Genomic DNA, 20,907 nt, shown 5'->3' with positions numbered 1-20,907 from the left:
TTATGGTGTTCTTACAATGTTATTAACAAGTGTATGCTAAGAAAACTTGATCCATGTACTTGTATTTATTTATTTATCATATATCCATTTTTGTTTTCATAATTTGTTGGAATGCAATAATTAGTTAGATAGCCTATACTCTGAGTATGAAACATGTAGCCTGAGTCAGTGGTTCTCAACCTTTTCAGGCCGTGATCCCCCAAAGCCCAAAATAATCATATTTGAACTGGGGACCCCCACCCTGACAAGCACTTGGAATGTAGGAGTTGAGGCATTACATTTAGTTTGACTCGGTTCTATAAATATTGTGAAAAAAGCCAATCTACAAGCTCACAACACCTCGCAACACTTCACTGTCATCTGGGGATCGACCCCCCTGGGGGTCCATTGTCCTAAATTGTACAATGGATTTGTTCAATAAAGTTGGATATATTGGAACTCTTATTTTGAAATACGACCGAACCCTTATGTTGAAAGCAACCGGAAGTAGCAGATCAAACGCGTTAGCAGCAGCTTTATTTAATGTTACAGTCATTTGCTCACGACGGACAGGCGCAAATATTATCTATTGTATTTAAACGTGTTAATGTTCAACATTTTACATTTGTTGTCCCTTGAAGATAATAATCTGCTGAAATAAACTCCCAAAAGGTAAGATTTCGTTAGTTTTGAACTCAAACGCTGCGTTCTTGCTTCTCAAGCGGACAACAGGCCACCATAGCTAATTGTTGTTGTTAGCTAACATCAATGAATCAAGTTATCAATGTTTTTAAATGGTCAGCTTACATGATTATGAAAATATAGGACTGTGTACGCACTACGCAGCAGAGCAGCAAACGCATCCCCCCTCTCTGATGGTGTTAGACATAGTGTTTTATATTTGCTGGTGATATGGTATTTTGGTGTTGTTTTTTATGCTATGTGTTGATTAATTGAATACATGGACCTCAGTGGAAACAAGTCCTCAAGACTTTTTGGGGTTATCATTTTAGACCAAGTGTATGACTGTACTCGTGCTGTTTTCATTTCTGTTTAATAAAGTATTCAATCAATCAATCAATTCCCTCTCTGTTGTCTATTGTTGTGCATACAGAAGAATGGCTGCAGATTGGTTGGGTAGTTTGGTGTCAATAAACTGTGGTCCAACGTTGGGGGTCTATCAAGGAGAAGTGTCATCTGTGGACCAAAGCAGCCAGACCATCTCCCTCAGGCAGCCTTTCCACAATGGGGTTAAGTGCTCTGTTCCCGAGGTCACTTTCAGGTAAAGTTAAGTTAACCCCGTTAAGAAAGACCTGCTGATGCCGATTCTTCAAATGCCTTCTAATTTCAGTAGTTCTCAAACGTTTTAGTTTTTTACAAAAAATATATATATTTTAAATAGTAGATGTACAAGCTCGCAGTGCTGTGAGCTTGCTATTTTTGAATATTTTTGAATCATTCAAATCTAAAATGACAGAGATGCTTTCCCGGTTTTAAAGCAGTAATTTCCGATATCCGTTGTTTGCTTGACTGAGTGTGGAGTCGACTGATTTACAGGGGTTGACACTAAGGTCTCAGAGGAACTTGCCCGTCGGGCAAGTACAGGTCATTTTCTACTTGCCCACAGGTCTTGCCCACTTGCCTGAAAAGTAAATCGTCCTTTATAAAAATGATAGGTTAAATTTGAATCACCATTCAATTAAACACTTATTTTTGTACTTTCTACTTGCGAATTATGGGGCTTCACGATAAAAAATGGCATACCTCAATATGTATGCCAAATATCTAAATAGATATGAATATGACTATGGGTTGAAGGTAGGGTAAGTGATATATTTTGGTTAAAACAAAAAGGGTTTGTTATGGGTTAAAGCTCTATATTCTGATAGTACTCATTGCTATAGAGTGTTTGTTCAGTAACAGGGGTCTCTCTGTCTCTCCAGCTCTTTGATAGACAGAAAATAAATTTCCAGTTAGGTGACACCATTTCAGCCAATCGAGATTACCCATTTATCAGCTTCATTTGTATAATGTTCCAGTTCCGATTTTACATGCTCATTTCTTTGTGTCATCACTTCCAATTTCACTTGTTTAATCTGTATCCTGTCTGAGTTCTCTGTCCTGATTCGATAAAATTGGTATCCTGACTTGAAAAGGCATTTTCTGTTTAATAAAAAGAGCTGAAGAGACAACATGTGCACCTGCCCGTGGGGCAACCAGATAGCAAACTTCACCTGCCCTACCATTTTATTTACCTGCCCCGGGCAGGCGGGCAGGTGTTAGTGTCAATCCCTGATTTACTCTTCTTTCTCACTTATTTAAAACAGTGCCATGGACATCAAGGAACTGAAGATTTTGGACATTACTAATGGTAATGTCAGGAATGGCTCTTCTGTGTCTGCAAAGTTAAGCAGCGGTCCAGTTGCAGTACCGAGGGATGACCCCAGGACCAAGGAGAGGCTGAACTCTCCACAGCACTGCTCCAAAAGTTATGGGGAACGCCACCTGGATTTACCTGGTCAGCCAAAACAAGGATTCCGTCGCAGACACAACTCCTGTAAGTTCTAGTGTTATAAACATATTCGTGGCCAGACACCTTATTTTTCTGTGAAGATGCTTAACGCAGTGGTTCTTTTTCATGTCAAGGACCCCCAAATTAATTTATATTTGGCCGTGAGGGTGTACAGGGACAAGATTTGTGTTAAATAATATTCCAACATATTGAAAGCATCTGTTACTTACTACATACATGTACAAAGTGGTGAAACAGATTTTTGCTGGGGTCCCCCTGTGACCCCCTCAAGGACCCCTGGGGGTCCCCGGACTCTACTTTGAGAACCACTGGCTTTAACCTATCTGTAATTGTTTGTTCAGGGTCTTCAAGTAGTCGGGGAGCGAACCAGGTCACTCCCAAGAAGAATGGGGTGAAGAACGGCGGTCAAATGAAGCTCAGAGACGACGAATGCTTTGGCGACGGCATGGATGATGGCATGGAGGACTTTGACTTTGAGGGGAACCTGGCGCTGTTCGACAAAGCGGCTGTGTTCTCAGAGATCGACACGTCAGAGCGCCGCGGTAACGGAGCACGGTCGCGCGGTACACCTCAGGAGCAAACACCGACACGTTATCGCCACGATGAAAACGTACTGGAGGTCAAACCCATCGTCTATAGACAGATCACTGTACCACACCCTGGAGACAAAGAATTTTGCACTGGTTAGTATTTAATGGGCTTACTTTATGAATTGTAGTGCTACATATTAATTAGTATTTCTTAGTGTTTAGTATTGTCAGTCATTAAGTACCCTTTTCCCTCCTTGTTTCCTTACAGATTCAGGGCTCATTGTGCCTACTATATCATATGACTTCCGCAAGCGCCTACTGTCGGTAGCAGAGCGCCACGGCCTCTCGTTAGAGCGGAGACTAGAGATGACTGGCGTCTGTGCAAGTCAGATGGCCTTGACTTTGCTGGGTGGGCCCAACAGGTAAGCAATCTATTAAATACTGTGCTTAATTAGTACAACAAAAAATATTTTCTGATGAGTGAGGAGCAACTTGGCACTATTCAGGTATTGCCTAAAGGTCCCTGCTGAATGCTGTCTTGTACGTTCCTTACATGTAGCACTGTGTGATTGGGATAAGATATATTATTCATAATCCACGTTTGTCAGACTTCGAATTGGTCTACCTGTCACATTGTCCGATGAGTCTGTCAGTTGACGTATGCTGGGGTAATGTTTACCTCAAGAAAAGGGAGCACATCTGGACATAGTGTCGGAGACTTACGGCAGAGCAATTTACGACCTCATCACTTAAATTAGGCTTAGGAAAATTCTCAGTTGAAAACTTCGGTTGTGGAAGGGTGAAAATAATTTCACCTAGACTTGTCTCCAACAGTGACTCTGCAGTTAAACTTTACACTGTGTAGTTGAAGCCAATCAAATACAGAGTCACAGCTGATGGGACATTTTGTTTCAGGCATTCAGACTGTATCTCAGTCCATGTCTACTGCAACATCGGACGCCATATATCAGGACAATTTGTCGCTTCTAGTTTGCTCGTTCGCTGTGTGTACACTGTGTAAGACTGTAGTTTGTTCTTTGCAGACTGACCCCTAAGAATGTGCACCAGCGTCCAACAGTGGCGCTGCTGTGTGGCCCCCATGTCCAGGGGGCACAAGGCATCAGCTGTGGCCGTCACCTCGCCAATCATGAAGTGGAGGTCATCCTGTTTCTACCAAAATTTGTCAAGATGCTTGAGTCGGTCACCAGTGAGCTCAACCTCTTCAGCAAAACTGGTGCTAAACTGGTGTCAAATATCAAAGGTAGGTCTATGTTTTATTGCAGGGATTTTATTATTTACTTAAACGGAGGATGGCAAGCTGCAACTATGACAGCTTATATTTCCACAGAACTTTTTTTCAAGCTTGTCTCTCAATGTATTTATGAAACGCATATTATCGCTCAGTGTCGCTGCAAAGACTTTCCCTGGACCAAACAATGAATACTAAAATGTCCTATACCCAATATTGTATCTTAATCTCTTGCTCGGCCAGGCGAGATGTATCATCTGCCACCCACTGATGTCAGAATTCGTCGGTGGGTGGTGGAAACTAGGCTGCTACAATGATACAGAGAACATTTGCAAGTATTGTGGATGTTATATGTGGTGTCTTGGTGTTTATCTGTTAAATGTAATTACATTTTCTTTTGGATATGTGTGCTTTATAAACTTTTTATTTTTAAATGTGTATGCCACTTGTATGCCTAATAACTGGAAATAAGGTTGAAATACTCCTTTTAAAACCAATTTAGACCTGGAATACCTATATGTTTCCAACGGAAACAAGGTCCGCAAGGACTTTTTTGGTCGGACCTTTTAGACAAAAGTATTATAAATGTAACAGTGTTGTTTTACATTCTTTTGCCTAATACAAATTTCAATCGATCAATCAAACCTTTCCAGCCGGGAACACCTCTGTGTGAGAATTTAGAAGACGTTTTTAAAATCGGCCTCACGTCTAAATGGGTCAATTATTCACACTCTGTGATATGTCAGCAGGTCAACCAGCACTTAAAAACCAAGTCACCTTGTTTCTCTCCTACATTGCAGACCTCCCAGACAGCCCCGTGGACCTCATCATTAACTGCCTGGATTGCCACGAGAGCACATTTCTGATGGACCAGCCTTGGTACAGAGCTGCGGCCAACTGGGCCAACCAGAACCGGGCTCCAGTACTCGGCATAGACCCGCCAGTGAGCGGACAGGGGCAGGCGGTGGAGGCCAAGTGGTCCCTCTCTCCATGTCTCCCGCTCCCCTTGGCTGAGGGGGCTGGCAGGGTCTACCTCTGTGATATAGGGGTTCCCTGCCATGTATTTCAGGAAGTAGGGATCAAATATCACTCTCCCTTTGGGTGCAAATTTGTCATTCCCTTGCACTCTGCATAATAGGACTGATGCACCATTTGGGGTTTTGGGGCCTTAAATTCTTGAAAGTGTTTCATTCATTTCATTATCATGAAAGTCGTTGCTTATGTTTAGGACTTGTCCCACTCGTGCTTTAGGACCATTGTGTGGTACATCACTTTTACAGGGATTTAATTGCATGAGACATGAGAACATCTAGCTCCAGAGCTAGAAAACATCTGTTTCCTTATTTTCATGGATTAACAACATTTGTTAATGTCTTACTTTGACAAGATGTTAAGTTTCTCTTATGCAAGCTGCAGTCGGTATGTAGATACCATTGTATTTACATGGTGGTACAATTGGAAATGCATCATTTACATTTCTGCATTGGTAGAATAACTGAAGTGAAATAGTTTATTAAAGGGGAAGAATAACTAAACAATTTTAGTGTTAAATGACAAATTCCTCAAACTTAACCGTTGACTAACTGCAGTGCAATCACTGAAGTATTTCAGGTTAATACAGTGTTGACTGCATTTTTTTTTACACAGTATTTTCTGACATGTTAAAGCAGTAAGCTCTTGTTGCCACTTAATGTGACACTTAAATTGTACTTTTCTATCTTTAGATTGTAAAATGCCAGAATATTTGGAATTGTGATTATATGCAGTACAATGTTTAATTTAATTTAAACATTTCATAGTTGGCATTTGTATAAACATGCCGTTCTTACAAGCTAAAAAATATAATGTATCAGGCAGCTATGGGTAGAATCCTCCACGGTGCGGTTATGGACTAAACGTCCGGGGGGAATTGGCATAATAAAAAAAATATGTATGAGTTTTCTTTCAACAAGAATTGTGGAATTAAGCTGATATATTCCATAAAAGAAACTAGGTGAAAAAAAAGGAAGAAAACTAACTTAATATTGACACCAAGGTACCGTCAGATAAATGATGGTCCGTTTTTCACGTTAAACTTTGTAGGTGCAAATAGTTAACTGCCTTGTGATCTTGTTTTTAATCTAGCATTAAAAACGGAGTTGTGAATCCCACACTTTAAAACCTACTTTATTCTCTGAGGGATAAATTAAGATTGTAAATCAGTCCGTACACTCCCTACACTGAGGAGCAGACTTTTGAGCAAGGTGCATTATTTGTGATGAATCCTACAATATTATTGGTGGTTTATTCCTTGTGATCTACAAACACTAACTATACTCACAAAAGCTGAGAGGAGCTTGTCTTGCTTTGTCTTGGGGTTGTCCCTCTGTTTAGGCGGCTCTTACTTGTCTTTGTAAGTTTACCTCCATTCATGGTACCAGATATGTCTACCCACTGGTTCTACACTGGGCTTCCAAAAACTATGAAACATTAAGTCATGTTAAACCAGGATTTGTGTAAAACATGACGCATGATCCAATCCTGGTTTGAAATTTGAATATAGTATGTTCATGTAGGTATCTGAAAAAGCACTGACCTCCAGCACAAGTCATCTTTGTTGTGTAAGCTCTCATGCCCATTATAGACCTCGTTAGATCAGTGAATTGTTGGGAAGTTCCGTTATTGGATCAAAGTTGAATTCCTGGTTACTCAAACATTCCACTGGTGAGATGTTCACATCACTTGATAAGACCAATGTTGAAACCATATTTGAAACGGTCATCAAATGTTACGGCAGCACTACATGGATTGAGTTATTTGTTTTGTGACGGAATGAGTGCTTTGCTTTGTGACATCGGATAAGTGCTATGATTTGTGACATGGGATTAGTGCTTTATTTTGCGACATGGGATTAGTGCTTTATTTTCAGACATGGGATGACTGCTTTGTTTTTCCACTGTCACCAGAGGGAGATGATGGTATATTTTCTATTAACCTGCTACAATACCCATTCTTTGTTTTGAAGTTGTTTCAGAAGAGGAATTCCAAGAAATGTGAAAGAAGTTGACCTTAGTGTTACAATATTTTTTTTATTTTTAAGCAAGATGTGCTTGGTGACTTAAGTTTGTTTACAAGTGTTTAATTCTGTGATCTGCATATGAGAATCTTGACAATGTGAGTGTAATGAGTTTGCTTTTCAGCTAAGCAAGTGCACATTTGGCCAATTTTATATTGGCAGTCAGGAAGTAATGCAGTATTTTCAGCAGATGTCCTGGCACTGCTTTTGAGAACCATGATTATTGTGAAAAATACCATCTTGTCATGGGTTTAAACTGGAACAATAAAAGATGTATTCACCATTTTGTTGACTTTAATACATTTTGTCTGTCTTAGGGTTTGTGGCAGTTTTGCTTAAATGTTAATTCTTTGATTTAGGTGTGTCTGTTGTGACTGTCCCTGCTGTTACACAGTAACACCTATTATGAAGCCCACAGTTAATGTCATTACCTAAAGCTGTGTTTACTAGTCAAAATGTCTGACCTGACTCCGTGGTAAAGGTAGTTTTACAATTAAAAACATTTTGTCTAGATAACTTAATGATCACTGAAAAAGTGTCTTTGGCTTATCTCCAGTGTGGGGTAAATTGATCATGTAAAAAAATAAAAACGTAATATCAATACCATCCCATAATCTTCGTAAAATTATTCACCTTTATACAGTATATCAGGAGTTCAATAAAATCAATTGATATTGCAAAAGAACACCATAGACTCTCTAGTTAATTCACTGTGTAGGCCTGTGGTTCTCGACCTTTTCAGGCCGTGACCCCCCCAAAACAATCATGTTTGAACTGGGGACCCCCACCCTGATAAACACTTGGAATGTAGGAGTTAAGGCATTACATTTTTGGTTCCACAGATGCATATCGTGAAAATAGCCGATCTGCAGCAGTTGTGAGTTTGTAGATCTGCTATTTTCACAATTTTTGCCTCTTTCTTATATTATATGTTTGACCAGATTTATAGTATAGTTTGTTGATAACTTTTGATGCAGTAATGGTCTTTCTTTCTTTTTGAGGTGTTAACAAGGTCTTAAAAGTTCTTAAATTGTCAACTTCACTGTCCTCTGGGGACCCCCCCCCCGCCCCCAACAAAAAAAAATCCCCTGGGGGTCCCTTCCCACAGGTTGAGTACTACTGGTGTAGGCTACACTTGATCCAAACCATAGACTGGATCCAAACCATCACATGGCGACATCTAGTGGCCAAATGTAACCTCACCGCCTGGGGGCCACGACGCAACCATAGCAACGTTTACCATAACAGTCCATAACCTTAACTGCTGTGCTCTGCATTGCTGTACTTCTAGCGTCTTCTCCTCCGTGAATTTAGGGATAAGTCTAACAATAGCAGATCGTACAACGTTTACACCCACGTGAACTAAAGTATGAATGAAACGTTCGACCCTCCGCTTGAAGCTGCAGAAGAAGCAGCTGCAGGACCTTCGTTGGGCTCAAAAGATCCACAGGAGAGAATAGCTGCTCGCCACCTCCGTATAGCAGCACGACATGAAGCCAATACAAGGTAAAACTGACCGCCTGGCGAGTTGTGCTACTTGTCACTTGGTGACAGTCAGGCAGGTGTTGTGAGTTTGTAGATAAGCTATTTTAACTATTATTGATCCCCCCCCCCAAAAGCAGCCTACTTTTGAATACTTAAGTATTTTTAAAAGCATGTACTTCTTGAATACTTACTGTAAGTATTTTTTTTAAAGAAAGTACTCCAGCACTTTAGCTCAAGTACAAACCTGAGCCATTTGTTTTATTGATTGAAGCACAGAAAATACAGTTAGATACAAATGGATGCTAAAAGGATTATATATAGTACCTTTATTAGAAGGATAAACCCCTTGAGATGCATCATCTCTCATTTCTGGTAATAGGCAACTTTCACTTGAAGTTGAGTAGGCTAATATTTGACCAGGAGTTAATACTTTGACTCAAGTACTGTGTTCACAACTGGATTTATTTAACCACACCAACCCTGTGCCTTAACGGGGGCCTAAGTAATATTTCTGAAATAATTGATATAGAATGTTTGTTCACTAACAGGGGTCTCCTCCTCTCTCCAGCTCTAGTGAACTGAACATAAAATTCAGATGGGGCACCAATTTTATTCAATCAGGAGGAGAGAGTAGGCTACCCATTATTTATATATATATATATTTAATCTCACATAAGCATTCTGCATCTATAATTTAATGCATTAAAATACATTAGGTTATATTATGGTTAAGTTAAGGCATGGGACTGGTGTGGTTTTCGTTTTTAGTACAGCAGAGTCACGCAACGAAAACAGCAGATTTAAAGCTCTCAGCACATCTCACCACAATCTGTTGTGAGCTTGTAGGCTACATCAGCTATTTTCGGTGCAATGCGGCATGTGATCCGCATATTGGAGAACTTTGCACGCATTCCCACGTCAGTCACCCCATTCAACACCATGCACCCACCTGTCTCCTTAGACAAGAGCAGGGAGGTGACCTCATGGGTGACAAGCAAGAGATCAAAGAGGAGAGGAGAAGCCAAGAGCAAGTGGATAAAAGTCAAAAGGTTTGTTGAGGCGCTCACATGATTGAGTTGCTTTCTTGTTTACAAAACATATTTTAACAAGGAAATTCACTTCACAACATTTAGATTTAACAGCATTTTGTGAATTCAGATAAAGCCAATTCTTCCTATTGTTCAGACCGTTAAGACCAGCTCCTTTCTTGACTCGTTACTTCCCTTTTAGAGAGTCGTCACCCTGCTGAATGACGGGACTGAGATAGTCACCAACATACAAACAGCTCTCCATGCCAGAGAGTCTCACCGGAGGACACAACTGAGAGAGACTCAAAGACTAAGGTAATGTCCCACATTTAGTAAACACATGACCATATTCTGGGTGCGAACATTCAGCAAAACTGTTCTACAAATCTGGTATTTAGGTGACATTTTACATGGGATTAGAACTCATGTCCATCCCTGTTTCCCTCCATCCTCTGCCCACCCAGAGTGGAGGAGATAGAGAGCGAGGCCGAGTCCAGCCAGGACAAGTTTGAGGAGATCAACAGAAGGTGGACGAGCGCGGAGGGGAAGGTGATTCCTCAGGAGGTGGCAGAGACCCTGAAGAGCCAGCAGCAGCTGTGTGCTCAGCTGCTCCAGGACAAGAACAAGCTCATCACCGACCTGCAGCGGGTACACTGTCAAATCCCTGTGTGTTCATTTAACTCTGAGAGTCTGCAAATGGAGCCAAATAGGACCCTTTATTTAGCCAGTAACAAATACGTTGAGACAAACGCTTTTTTGCAAGAATGCACTGGACAAGAGGCAGAAATGTTAGAACATGCGTAAAAATAGACAAATACAGCACAAGCCTCCATAAAAGAAACATACATACTGACTACCGAACAATGCTCCACTGAGAGTCCCTGAAGTTTAAAAGTCTAACAGTCACCGACCAAATAAATTCAACGAAACATGATAAAACACCAATAAAAAATAAACCTTAAAGCAAGAACTACCATTCTAATCCTATATTAAAATATCTGTGTGGAGTTTGCATGTTCTCCCCGTGTCCCCAAGGGTAGGTACCCTCACAAAAACATGCAGTGATCCTGGTCTCTATACTACCTCCCCCTGGTCATCCGGGGTGCCTGATGGAGGGGAAAGGAACTGGTTGGAATAACGTGTTCCTTCTACGCGTTACGTCCTACCGGGGAAATCCCCCGGGAGTCGGGTGATAAGAAGGCTTGTTAGCTCTCATGCATTGAAGGAGGCATGAGCTCGGCTCTGGGCTCACCCCAGGCTGGCAGAGGGAGTGTAGTGCCCAGGATTACTTAGACAATTGGCACTGGGTGAAAAACAATGGGGGGGGGAAATGGGTAGGCGTGCAGGCGGCGGACCACGGCCATGTCACTCAGACTCAGACATAACCATATTAGGAGTTCCCAATGCAGCTACGCCCAAATATGGAGTGTGTTGTCTAACCTCAATGTGTCATCATGACTTAAACAAATCAGTCAGCTCCATATATGGGCACAAAAGTGGGCATGCCTATAGGCATGTGAGGGCTGCGTATCGGCCCGAACCTCTAGTCTTTTTAAAAGTCCTAGTCATCAGTCATTTAGCTGGGGACACCTCGCAACACACTTGTTTGTGTGTTTTGACAGGAGCTCAAAGCCAGTGATGACCGCTACGTTAAGGACTTGAAGAAGCAGGCAGAGGAGGTGGACCTGTTGATAGAGAGGATGGAGGAGCAGGTCAGAACTCTGAAGAAGACCTACAGGGAGGAGCTCGACCAGATGGAGGTAGGATGTGACATGACTCTCTCTACCCACTCTGCTACGGCCACCCTCAAAAGCAGCGGTCTGCATACACCAAGATCTAAGATTTATTTCAAAGATGAATATGCTGTACGTACCACTCTATTGCTATCTCCTTCAAAGTAATCTGATCAACCCAGATGATGTGCATTTGTCCATTTTTGGGCACAGACAAAAATCTGACAAAAGGATGTGGTATCACCAGCATAATAGGGTGCAAGCTACTGAAATCATATACTCAACCATGATAGTCTCTGTTAAACCTTTAATATCAGCATAGTGATATTACATCAAAATATATAAACTATTAAGCAATACTATCACTTCCTGTTGCATATTTCCTGATGCTTTATACTATTATATGTGTTGTTCAGTGTTCACATATATTATTTAGATAGACATGTGTGGCCAGACTGGCCACAAATGATAAGTATGTCATTTAGACAGCATGTTGTTTAGACAGATGCCAGATCTTATGTTATTATAACTGTTTAGCTTGTACCTTGCACTTCATTGTTTTTCTTTGCACTCTACTTATGTGACCATTAACCTCATTTGTTGACTAGGGTTTATTATGATCTTGCACTTTGTAAGTCAGTGGATAAGAGTGTCCGGCAGTTAGGGCTTAAGTGTCTTGCTCAGGGACACATAGACTAGGACGTGAACTGGTAAATACAGATCTAAAATAGGAAACCAAAGGCCATTCTTCCACTATGCAGTCTTTTCCCCTATCTTCAGTCAAACTAAGACGTACGTGTAGTTATAAGTGATTGACTGTTTGGCCATCAGTCCCCCTACCCCTACCTTCAGAGCACCATTGTGGTATGACACATATACACATATACTGTACATCTTATACACAGCTTATCTGAGGAAGATCCTATTAGCGTCATGAGTGGGAGTACTATGCATAAAAACACTGGAAATTCTTCATCCTGACTTTAGAGTGGTTGTGTAGCCACACTGGCCGTCCTCCAATTGAATGGTCTTTGATCACGGCAGCAGCTGGGATTAGTGCTACCTGCATACTGTATGTACATCTGTGCGTGTCTGTGTGTGTGTGTGTGTGTGCTAGTGGTGAGATTCTACTATTTCAGCCTACTGCTATCACCTATCAGCCTGGCTAATGATTGCATGTGGGCTGCTTGTGCCGTTCCCAGAACGCCTACATGCAGGAACGGAAGGTCCTGCTGACTGGAAACAGAAATAAGTGGGAGCAGTCTATGAAAGAGAGACGGGACAGGGAGGTAAGCATGATAGAAGTGATATAATCGTTCACTCTCTCTTTCCTTCGCTCTCTTCCTCCTCTTAAACGTTCACTCTGTCTTTCCCTTGCTCTTTGCCACCCATAGACCGGTGCACTGCACAGACTGAAGGTTTCTTCCCCTATCTCAGTGGTTCCCAATCTGGGGTCCGGGCTCCCCTTTGGGGTGGGCGCCAAAGATCACAGGGCCGTGTGAGGCCATGTCTGTTTGGAGGAAGTCCAAAATTAGAATTTTGGTCAATTGTAAATTGTTGTAAATAGAAATTGTCAATAATAGTCTTTTTAAAAAATATATATAATTAGTAGATCTACAAGCTCACAACGCGTGTGGCACGTTGTGGGCATGGAGATCAGCTATTTTCACTATTTGCTGTCGAAGTATGTCAGGCAACATGTGAAAATCACAAATGCGTAGATGCACGTTTAGGGTGTCTCAGCATTTGTCAGATGCAACAAGCGAGGGGGAGGGGGGGTGTGCTCCAGGGAAAATAGGTTGGGAACCACTGTCCTAACAGTCACCCATGTCAATATAATGTCACGCTGCCTCCAGTTGCAGAACCTGCTGCAGAGGATGAAGAAGGTGGAGGAATTTGAGGCCTCACTTCAGAAGCTGAGATTGGAGAGCGCTGAGGAGTACAACACCATCAAGATCAAACTGGACACAGATGTTCAGGTCAATAAACACTTCATTTCATTTATGGTCAGAATTTATTGGTCAGAATTTATTGAAAGGATAGCCCCTTGAGATGCAGCATCTCATTTTAGAGGGGGTCCTATACAATACTATACTATTTATCACAGAGTGAAGAATCCATGGTCCCAAAAACATAACAACAGGGTAGGAGGGCTCTACTCAAAAGCAATGGATCCTATCCTGGATCCAGACCATAGACCCCGCCCACTCTCTGATAATCAGGCTAAATGGATCCTGCAGTCTTCTGAAAATTGTCACAAGACATCATGTTGAAACGCAAAAATGTGAGAAAATGAAGCTATCAAAGGGTGTATAAGGAGCTGCATGTCCTCTAGGGGCTGCTAATGGTACTTTTAGACTCATAAATTGGGTTTTTAAAGTTATTCTCAAAAGCCCATTTTTGTTACTTCACTTTTCTCCTTGTGTATTTGTGCAGTTTTTTTGAGGGGTGTTTTGTTTTTAAGAATAGTGCTAATAATAAACAAACAAACAGGTGCTGGAGCAGGAGCTACAGCAGATGAAAGCGACCTACCAGCTGAACCAGGAGAAATTGGAATACAACGTGCAGGTGCTGAAAAAGAGAGACGAGGAGAACACCATCACCAAGTCCCAGCAGAAGAGGAAGATCAGCAGGTCTCACGCACGCACACACTTGATATCTTAATATCTTTGTGGGGACAACAAAACCACTTAAGAAAAAAATGCATTTTTCCCTAACCTGCTGGCCTGGGACAACTTAACCCTAACCTCAAAATCCATAACCCTGGCATATCCTAAAACGAACCATAACCTTAAGCCCTCACCCCTAAACCTCGTAAATGCTCCTCCTAATCCCAAACTGTTACCATTCATAACCCTTAAGTCTGAAGATCTTTTTCAACCATAAATCCAATTGAGATACAAGATCTTTGTAACCGTGCTCACACACTCAAATGATCCAGTGCTGTGTGTGTATTGCAGACTGTGGGATGTGCTGAACAAGTTGAAGAGCAGGTGTGGCGCCCAGGAGAAGCTGTCTAAAGAGGAGATAGAGAGTTTGACTAGAGACTACAAACGCAGCGTGCAGGAGTGTAAAGACATACAGAAGAAAAAGAGGTGGGGATTCTCGCTCTTTCTCTGACTCTCTCTGTCTAATCAGGGATTGATAAACGTTTTCAGCTTGAAACGCAAAAGAGAAATTTGGTGTATCCCCGTGTATTGGTGTATCAGAAATACATGATCAATTAACCACTATGTCCTTTTTCAAAAATAATGAAAATAACCGATCTGCTATTTCCAGCTCTTTCGAAAATTTCAGAAAAGCTGTGTATAAAATGTTTTGGGAAAGGTTAAAAGAGGGTTTATTTACTTCAAGTTGCAACCCATAGATATGGGTCTGCGACTCAAAATTGGGTCGCCGACCTACAGTATGTTTAGGAAACACTTGACAGTGAGTGACCTTTGACCCACTCTGTCGCTCCAGGCACTTTGCAGCCGTCAGCACCGGCAGGTATGAGGAGGTGTGGCTTATGAGCGAGGCCGAGGTGAAGCTGTTGGTGGAGCAGGCTCTGGAAATCGACCGACTACTCCATGAGCAGCAGCTGGGTGTGGCCTGGGAGCGGCCCCCCGTGGCCTTCGCGGAGCGCCCGGGACACGCCCGGACGCGCGAACGGAACCGAGCCCAGAGGAGCGCACTGCGGGCCGCCTCCCACCTCGTCCGCTCGGGGCACAGCGGCCCGGGGACAAGGGACGCGTCTGCGGGACCGGCTTATGGGAGGACGGAGAGCGTGGCCGCGGAGAGGAGCGAGAGCCACGTGGAGGTGGACGAGGAAAGCGAGTGGAGCGCGGGGGAAGAGAGAGGGAAGGTGTCGACGCGGACGGTAAAGAGACTGCTGGAGGTGCTGTGCGACGAGGCGGTGAGTTCCACAGCCGAAGGTGAAGGGGTGTTATTGCACTTTAACATAAGGGATGTGTTCATCTGCACTCTGAAAAAAGTGATTCTCAACCTTTTTCATTTCAAGGACCTCCACTTTGATATGGCATTAGGCCACGGACCCCCATTTGATAAAATCTCTGGGACCCCAATTTACAATTTAAAATCCTCTGGTCTGTTTAGATTTTACTCTGAGAACGTACAAATATTCCACTTTTATACTCTCAGAGTTACAGACCTTAAAGGATCCAGACAGTCATTTAGCTGTGGACGCCCTGAAACCACCTCAAGGACCCCTGGGAGTCCCCAGACCACTGAGAACCACTGCTCTACAAAACAAGGACATAAAAGATAGATACAGAACCCAGAAGGCCAGTCATGCTCTGTATGCAGCCTGGTTCATGGCTCAAGGTAGCAATATACTGTACAGATGACACCTATACCCTGCAACCAGGAGTGGACAGGTCTACTGGAGCTTTGTGTGCCCTCTCCTTTGTCCAGTCCTCTACTGTAATAGAATAAAGATATATGACGACAAGTCGAGGCTTCACTATTGATCGTTGATTTGTGGATTTGACTCCTAATCCTCCTGTCTAGGGCTTCCTGATAGAGAGCAAACTCCTAAAGCTGCTGTCTCCTCTGAAGAAGGACGAACAGTCTCTCATGAAGTTGGACTCCATCTTCTCTGTGAGTTCTTATTGTACGGCCATCAGTGTTCATTGTAATGTAGAAGATAGGCTGCTTGTTGTTAGCTGGTGTGTTTGGAGTACCAGATGGATGGGGTTTACTACATAGTTAATTACAAACCTTACTACAGGGCTGGGCGATATGGACAAAATATATTTGACCAAATGCCGCTATCGATACGATAATATTGTACCGTAATGACTAGACAGGTGCCCGTTGAGCACCGGCCTACTTGGGAGCGATGCAAGCCGGGAACAATGCAAGTTGTGCATGCCTCACCCGGTTATGCAATACCCATTGTACCTGTATATGTCTGCCTGTGTTCCTTTTATGACCATATATGGAGATCCCTGATGTCATCAGTATATGCCCATACGGTATATGGGTATGCCCATATATGACCATATTGTTTGGATCGGTGGTTCTGGACAACCGGATCTCCATATATGCCTATATATGGGCGTATCGGTCAGATCGACGTTCTTGGACAACCGACTATCCGACTGACTCGATACCAGGCACGGCCCTCCCTCGGGTCGTCGCCGGTCGGACGGTTCTCGAGATACGTGAACTACAGACGCACGCACAGGCGGACGGACAGAGATTTTGTGCATTTATTTGTAATATAATTGTATTTTTAATTTTTCAGAATAAGCTAAAATAGCATATATTTTTTTTCGAGTTTGCTTTTTTTTGCCAAATTTTGAAAGTATAAAAATAAGGCTTAAGTGATTAAAATCAGGAAAAAAAACAACACTTCCCATATCACGATATTATGATCGCAGACGATATCACGACATCGATATAATATCCATCAATATATTGCCCAGCCCTACCTGACTATGTGGCCCCACATGGCAAACCTCACCCATGTGGTTGTTCTACAAACCACAAAAGTTATTTGAAAGTGCTGCTCCAAGACTGGTTAGTATAGACTCCTGTTATGTTGTCTTCCAGGCCCTGGGCATTGAAAGTGACGATGATGTCTACAAACTGGCGGAATTCTTCATCAAGTACAGACAGCAGCAGAGAGAGCAGTCTGAGGTAAGCAAAGTGATGGCAAGTTCAGAGGATGGATGGCCCTTGCACCTCAGTCTGTTGAGTGCACGTAGCACAACAAATCAATTATGTACATTACAGTAGTTACAGACACTAGCCCATACCCGGTCGACGACCCACCAAGACAGACAGAGGTTACTCCAATTATATAGTAGGATGCAGGAGAGGCCAAAAACTACAACAAAGAAACAAAGGGGCTTGCTAAGCGGCTCAACCTTTTGGACAAACTGGGAGAGTAGGCAAATATAGAGGTTCAAGAAGATTTAACCACGTGATCGCTACCATCCCTATTCTGAGCATGTCACAAGGTGAATTTGGTGGAAATAGGCGAACATTAGCTGAAAATAGATCTACCAGCGTTGTGAGCTTTGAGATGCGGTGTACAGGGAAAATAGGAGGGGACCAAGTAGACCCCTGTGGTCAACGAAGTATATAAGGTTTAAGTGGTTAAAGAAATAAAAAGGAGATACAAACTAATAATAAAGATGCAAAAAAAGAAACAATAAACCATTGTGCCATTCGTGCACCAGACGATTTAGCCCAGAAGTAGTTTAAACAGTAAATATTTTACTCTCTTAATCTTTAGTGCTATATTCTTTAATAAATATGATTTTAACTTAGGCGGCTGAAGTCCAGTGTATTTTCTACAACTAGCAGCAGTGTTATCTTTTCCAGCAGGGGGCGGGTGAGTCTGGTGGTACAGCAGAAGGAGAGGAGGACCTCATACACCCCAACGAGGTCCTGGCAGTTCTGAAAGCCTTCACTGCTCAGTGCAGAGAATCCAGGTCAGAACACACACAGTCAAATCTTCAGTGTTCATTTAACTCTGAGAGTGAAATATTACACAGTAAAATTGTCAGTGTTTATTTATCCAGTCAATTGGGTAAAAGTTTACACCCACAGTTAAATGAATACTATATTTAGACCTTTATGACTGAAGTGGTCATACATGGGTGGTCATTTGGTGCTTATAAGTGCTCATGTTGGTCCTGCCAGGGAGCGATCGGCCTCTCATCGGGCCCTGGATGACTGGGACAACTGGGATGACTGTGAAGATGCAGCCTATTGGGACAGTTTGGCCAACGTCATTCCTGAGGCCAAACTGAAGGTCTGGGACGCGCTGGAGAATGCCCTGGACAAGTACCAGTGAGTTGCACCCCCAAACAAGTGTGCGCGCCGCGCACACACGCACACGCACACGCACACACACACACACACACACACACACACACACACACACACACACACACACACACTCACACAGTGTTGATTTCGTCAACTAAAACATTTTTGACGAAAACATAAAAACGAAGTTATGATGACTAAAACTGAGACTAAATATACTGACAATTTTGTCAACAAATAAAAACTAGACGCAAATGTTACAGTACGTTTTAACAGCGGGCGACTCTCGGGCGATCGCCGGACGACATCGAAGAAAATCCATCTTTCATCGCCCCCCCGCCCACTTCACCCTATCGCCAGTAGTTGCCGGCTCTCATAGACATATAATGCACTTCCGGAAAATACTATCCTGATCGCCCGCTGTTAAAACGCACCGTTAGGGAGGGACTAGTGGAGAAGAGATCCAGTAGAACTAAGACAAGTCATTTTATGTTTGGTTGCGCTCGGATGTTGCGCTCTGAAAATAGCAGATCTACAGTACAAGCTCACAACGCGTTGTGAGCTTGTAGATCGGCTATTTTCAGCATGCAACCAAGTGTAACATTTCAGATGACTAAAATATGACTAAAACTAAATGGAATTTTATTCAAAAGACTATGACTAAATCAAAATGTGTTGTCAAAATCAACACTGACACACACACACACACAGTGTTTTCTCATACTCTGTTCATCATGTCATCCAGAGTGGTCCTGGCAGAGAGGTCTAAACTCATCACTGACACACAAAGCCTGAAGCAGAGGAATGCTGAGCTCCGCCTGCTGCTGCACCAGTCTCTCAACTCAGCGGTACGTGTGTGTGTGTGTGTGTGTGTGTGTGTGTGTGTGTGTGTGTGTGTGTGTGTGTGTGTGTGTGTGTGTGTGTGTGTGTGTGTGTGTGTGTGTGTGTGTGTGTGTGTGTGTGTGTGTGTGTGTGTGTGTGTGTGTGTGTGTGTGTGTGTGTGTGTGTGTGTGTGTGTGTGTGTGTGTAGAGATCAAAGAAAACATCCGCCCCCCCAAACAAAAAGAAGTGCTGCAGCACATTGAAGACTGTTTTCTGAGTGCGGATGTTTCCTTTGATGTTCGTGTTGTAAAAGGATCCTTGGCTAATAAGCCATACAGTATATGCCTTAATACATTCTAATTGCCCTATAGAACTTAAAACGCCTTCAATATTTTGTTTATTTTACAAGTTCATATTTTACTCAAGGGGGACAACGCCTGTCGCAGGTTGATGATGTCATTTGTCCATGTGTGGTCCAGCCCTATGGAATGTATGGAATGCATGTGCTCTAAAAAACATCTTAATACTTCCGTTATCGCCCTTTAGTAAAAAATGCACTATTTTTAAAATAAACAAATTATTTAAGGTGTTTTTAGTTTAAAAAATGTGTTATGGAGGGCAATTAGAATGTATTACGGCATAATAAGGCTTATTAGCCAGGGATCATTTTAAGAAAGCTTGTTGAGAAGCAGGCATAGAGATATGATCACACTTTTCATGTCAATGTATATAAATTATGGCAATATTGCAACCCATATAATAATATTCCTCCTTTACACAGTAACAAAACAATAGACATAAAATCAAACCCGACAACTGAAACAAAAAAATGACATTACTGTATCTCTCATTCTGCTTTCTGATAGGTCAATGCAGAGCTGGAGATACCCCCCACCCAGGTGATGCAACTGGGACCTAAGTGAACGGCTAATTGTTTTTATTTGTCACATTTTCTATGAATGAAAACATTTACAGTTCTACAGACAAGGAGTAATCACGATTGTAAACATGGGGTAGGGCTTTTTGTTGATTTGTTTGTTTTCAAAAAGGTCCCAAAATAGCAAAAATAGCAGATCTACCAGGGTCCGGGTACTAAAGTATAATTGGGTCATGCAGGACCCCAATTATACTTTAGTACCCGGACCTACCAGCTCACAATAAGTCTCATCGCGACGCTTTGTGAGCTTGTAGACATTTGAAAGTCAAACCAGGAAAAGTCATAACACTTATGCCATATCACGACATTGCGATCCAAAATCCCAGATGACATCTAATCCCATATCATGGATATGGATATAATATTGATTGTCCAGCTGTATTGGCTTCATATATTCCTGTAGCCTGGTATCATGTTGCACATTTTAGGATGTCATGGCTTTATTTGTTGTCTTGGTGCGACCGGATGGCTTGGAGAGCGTCACCAGCTCTTCATTCCTCATCTGTGTTGATCCAGAAATATTCCACAACTTTTCGACTTCTTCTCGGCGGGGCAGAGTCGGGTCTGTCGGGTCTGTCCCCTCCAATGGCAGGCAGGTCTCCAAAGTGGGACGGACCCGTGTCCTTTCCCGTTTGTGGGGCTGATACCCTGAACATGCTCCTGAAATGTTACCAAAGTAAAGCTCATATCATATACAGTATATAAAGTGTGTGTTAACATCATTAAATTATGTCAATAAATGTTAAATTTTTATTTCAATCCATGGCAACTAC

The 20,907-nt window shown here is 42.4% G+C and overlaps 2 protein-coding genes across 2 annotated transcripts; both read left to right on the top strand.

Moving 5' to 3' along the window:
- The first annotated feature begins 514 nt into the window (after window positions 1-514).
- Window positions 515-7,757, top strand: LOC308091922 (enhancer of mRNA-decapping protein 3-like). The gene is made up of 7 exons (XM_080437677.1): window positions 515-651; window positions 1,094-1,261; window positions 2,307-2,536; window positions 2,854-3,195; window positions 3,311-3,464; window positions 4,086-4,303; window positions 5,092-7,757. Exons 2-7 carry the CDS (start codon window positions 1,098-1,100, stop codon window positions 5,424-5,426), a joined length of 1,443 nt encoding a protein of 480 aa, XP_080293803.1. The 5' UTR covers window positions 515-651; window positions 1,094-1,097; the 3' UTR covers window positions 5,427-7,757.
- Window positions 7,758-8,715: 958 nt separating this feature from the next.
- drc1 (dynein regulatory complex subunit 1 homolog (Chlamydomonas)) lies at window positions 8,716-20,197 on the top strand (the record flags this gene model as incomplete). Its single annotated transcript, XM_080438134.1, has 16 exons — window positions 8,716-8,852; window positions 9,793-9,880; window positions 10,062-10,174; window positions 10,324-10,507; window positions 11,482-11,619; window positions 12,795-12,881; window positions 13,449-13,571; window positions 14,086-14,225; window positions 14,553-14,687; window positions 15,055-15,487; window positions 16,102-16,191; window positions 17,149-17,235; window positions 17,926-18,035; window positions 18,247-18,396; window positions 19,121-19,223; window positions 20,064-20,197. 16 exons carry the CDS (start codon window positions 8,716-8,718, stop codon window positions 20,118-20,120), a joined length of 2,175 nt encoding a protein of 724 aa, XP_080294260.1. The 3' UTR covers window positions 20,121-20,197.
- Window positions 20,198-20,907: the final 710 nt, after the last annotated feature.

This window comes from Gymnoscopelus braueri (assembly GCF_963280865.1).
Source record: "Gymnoscopelus braueri genome assembly, chromosome: 9".
NCBI classification, from domain to species: Eukaryota; Metazoa; Chordata; class Actinopteri; order Myctophiformes; family Myctophidae; genus Gymnoscopelus; species Gymnoscopelus braueri.
This window is presented reverse-complemented; position numbering and strand designations above follow the sequence as displayed.

What these genes read in the sequence shown, in the direction of transcription:
- LOC308091922 (XM_080437677.1), top strand. Translation starts at nt 1,098, where the DNA reads ATGGCTGCAGATTGGTTGGGTAGTTTGGTGTCAATAAACTGTGGTCCA. An exon ending in CCGTCGCAGACACAACTCCT is followed by an intron (nt 2,537 to 2,853) that starts GTAAGTTCTAGT and finishes TTGTTTGTTCAG; the next exon opens with GGTCTTCAAGTAGTCGGGGA. An exon ending in AGACAAAGAATTTTGCACTG is followed by an intron (nt 3,196 to 3,310) that starts GTTAGTATTTAA and finishes GTTTCCTTACAG; the next exon opens with ATTCAGGGCTCATTGTGCCT.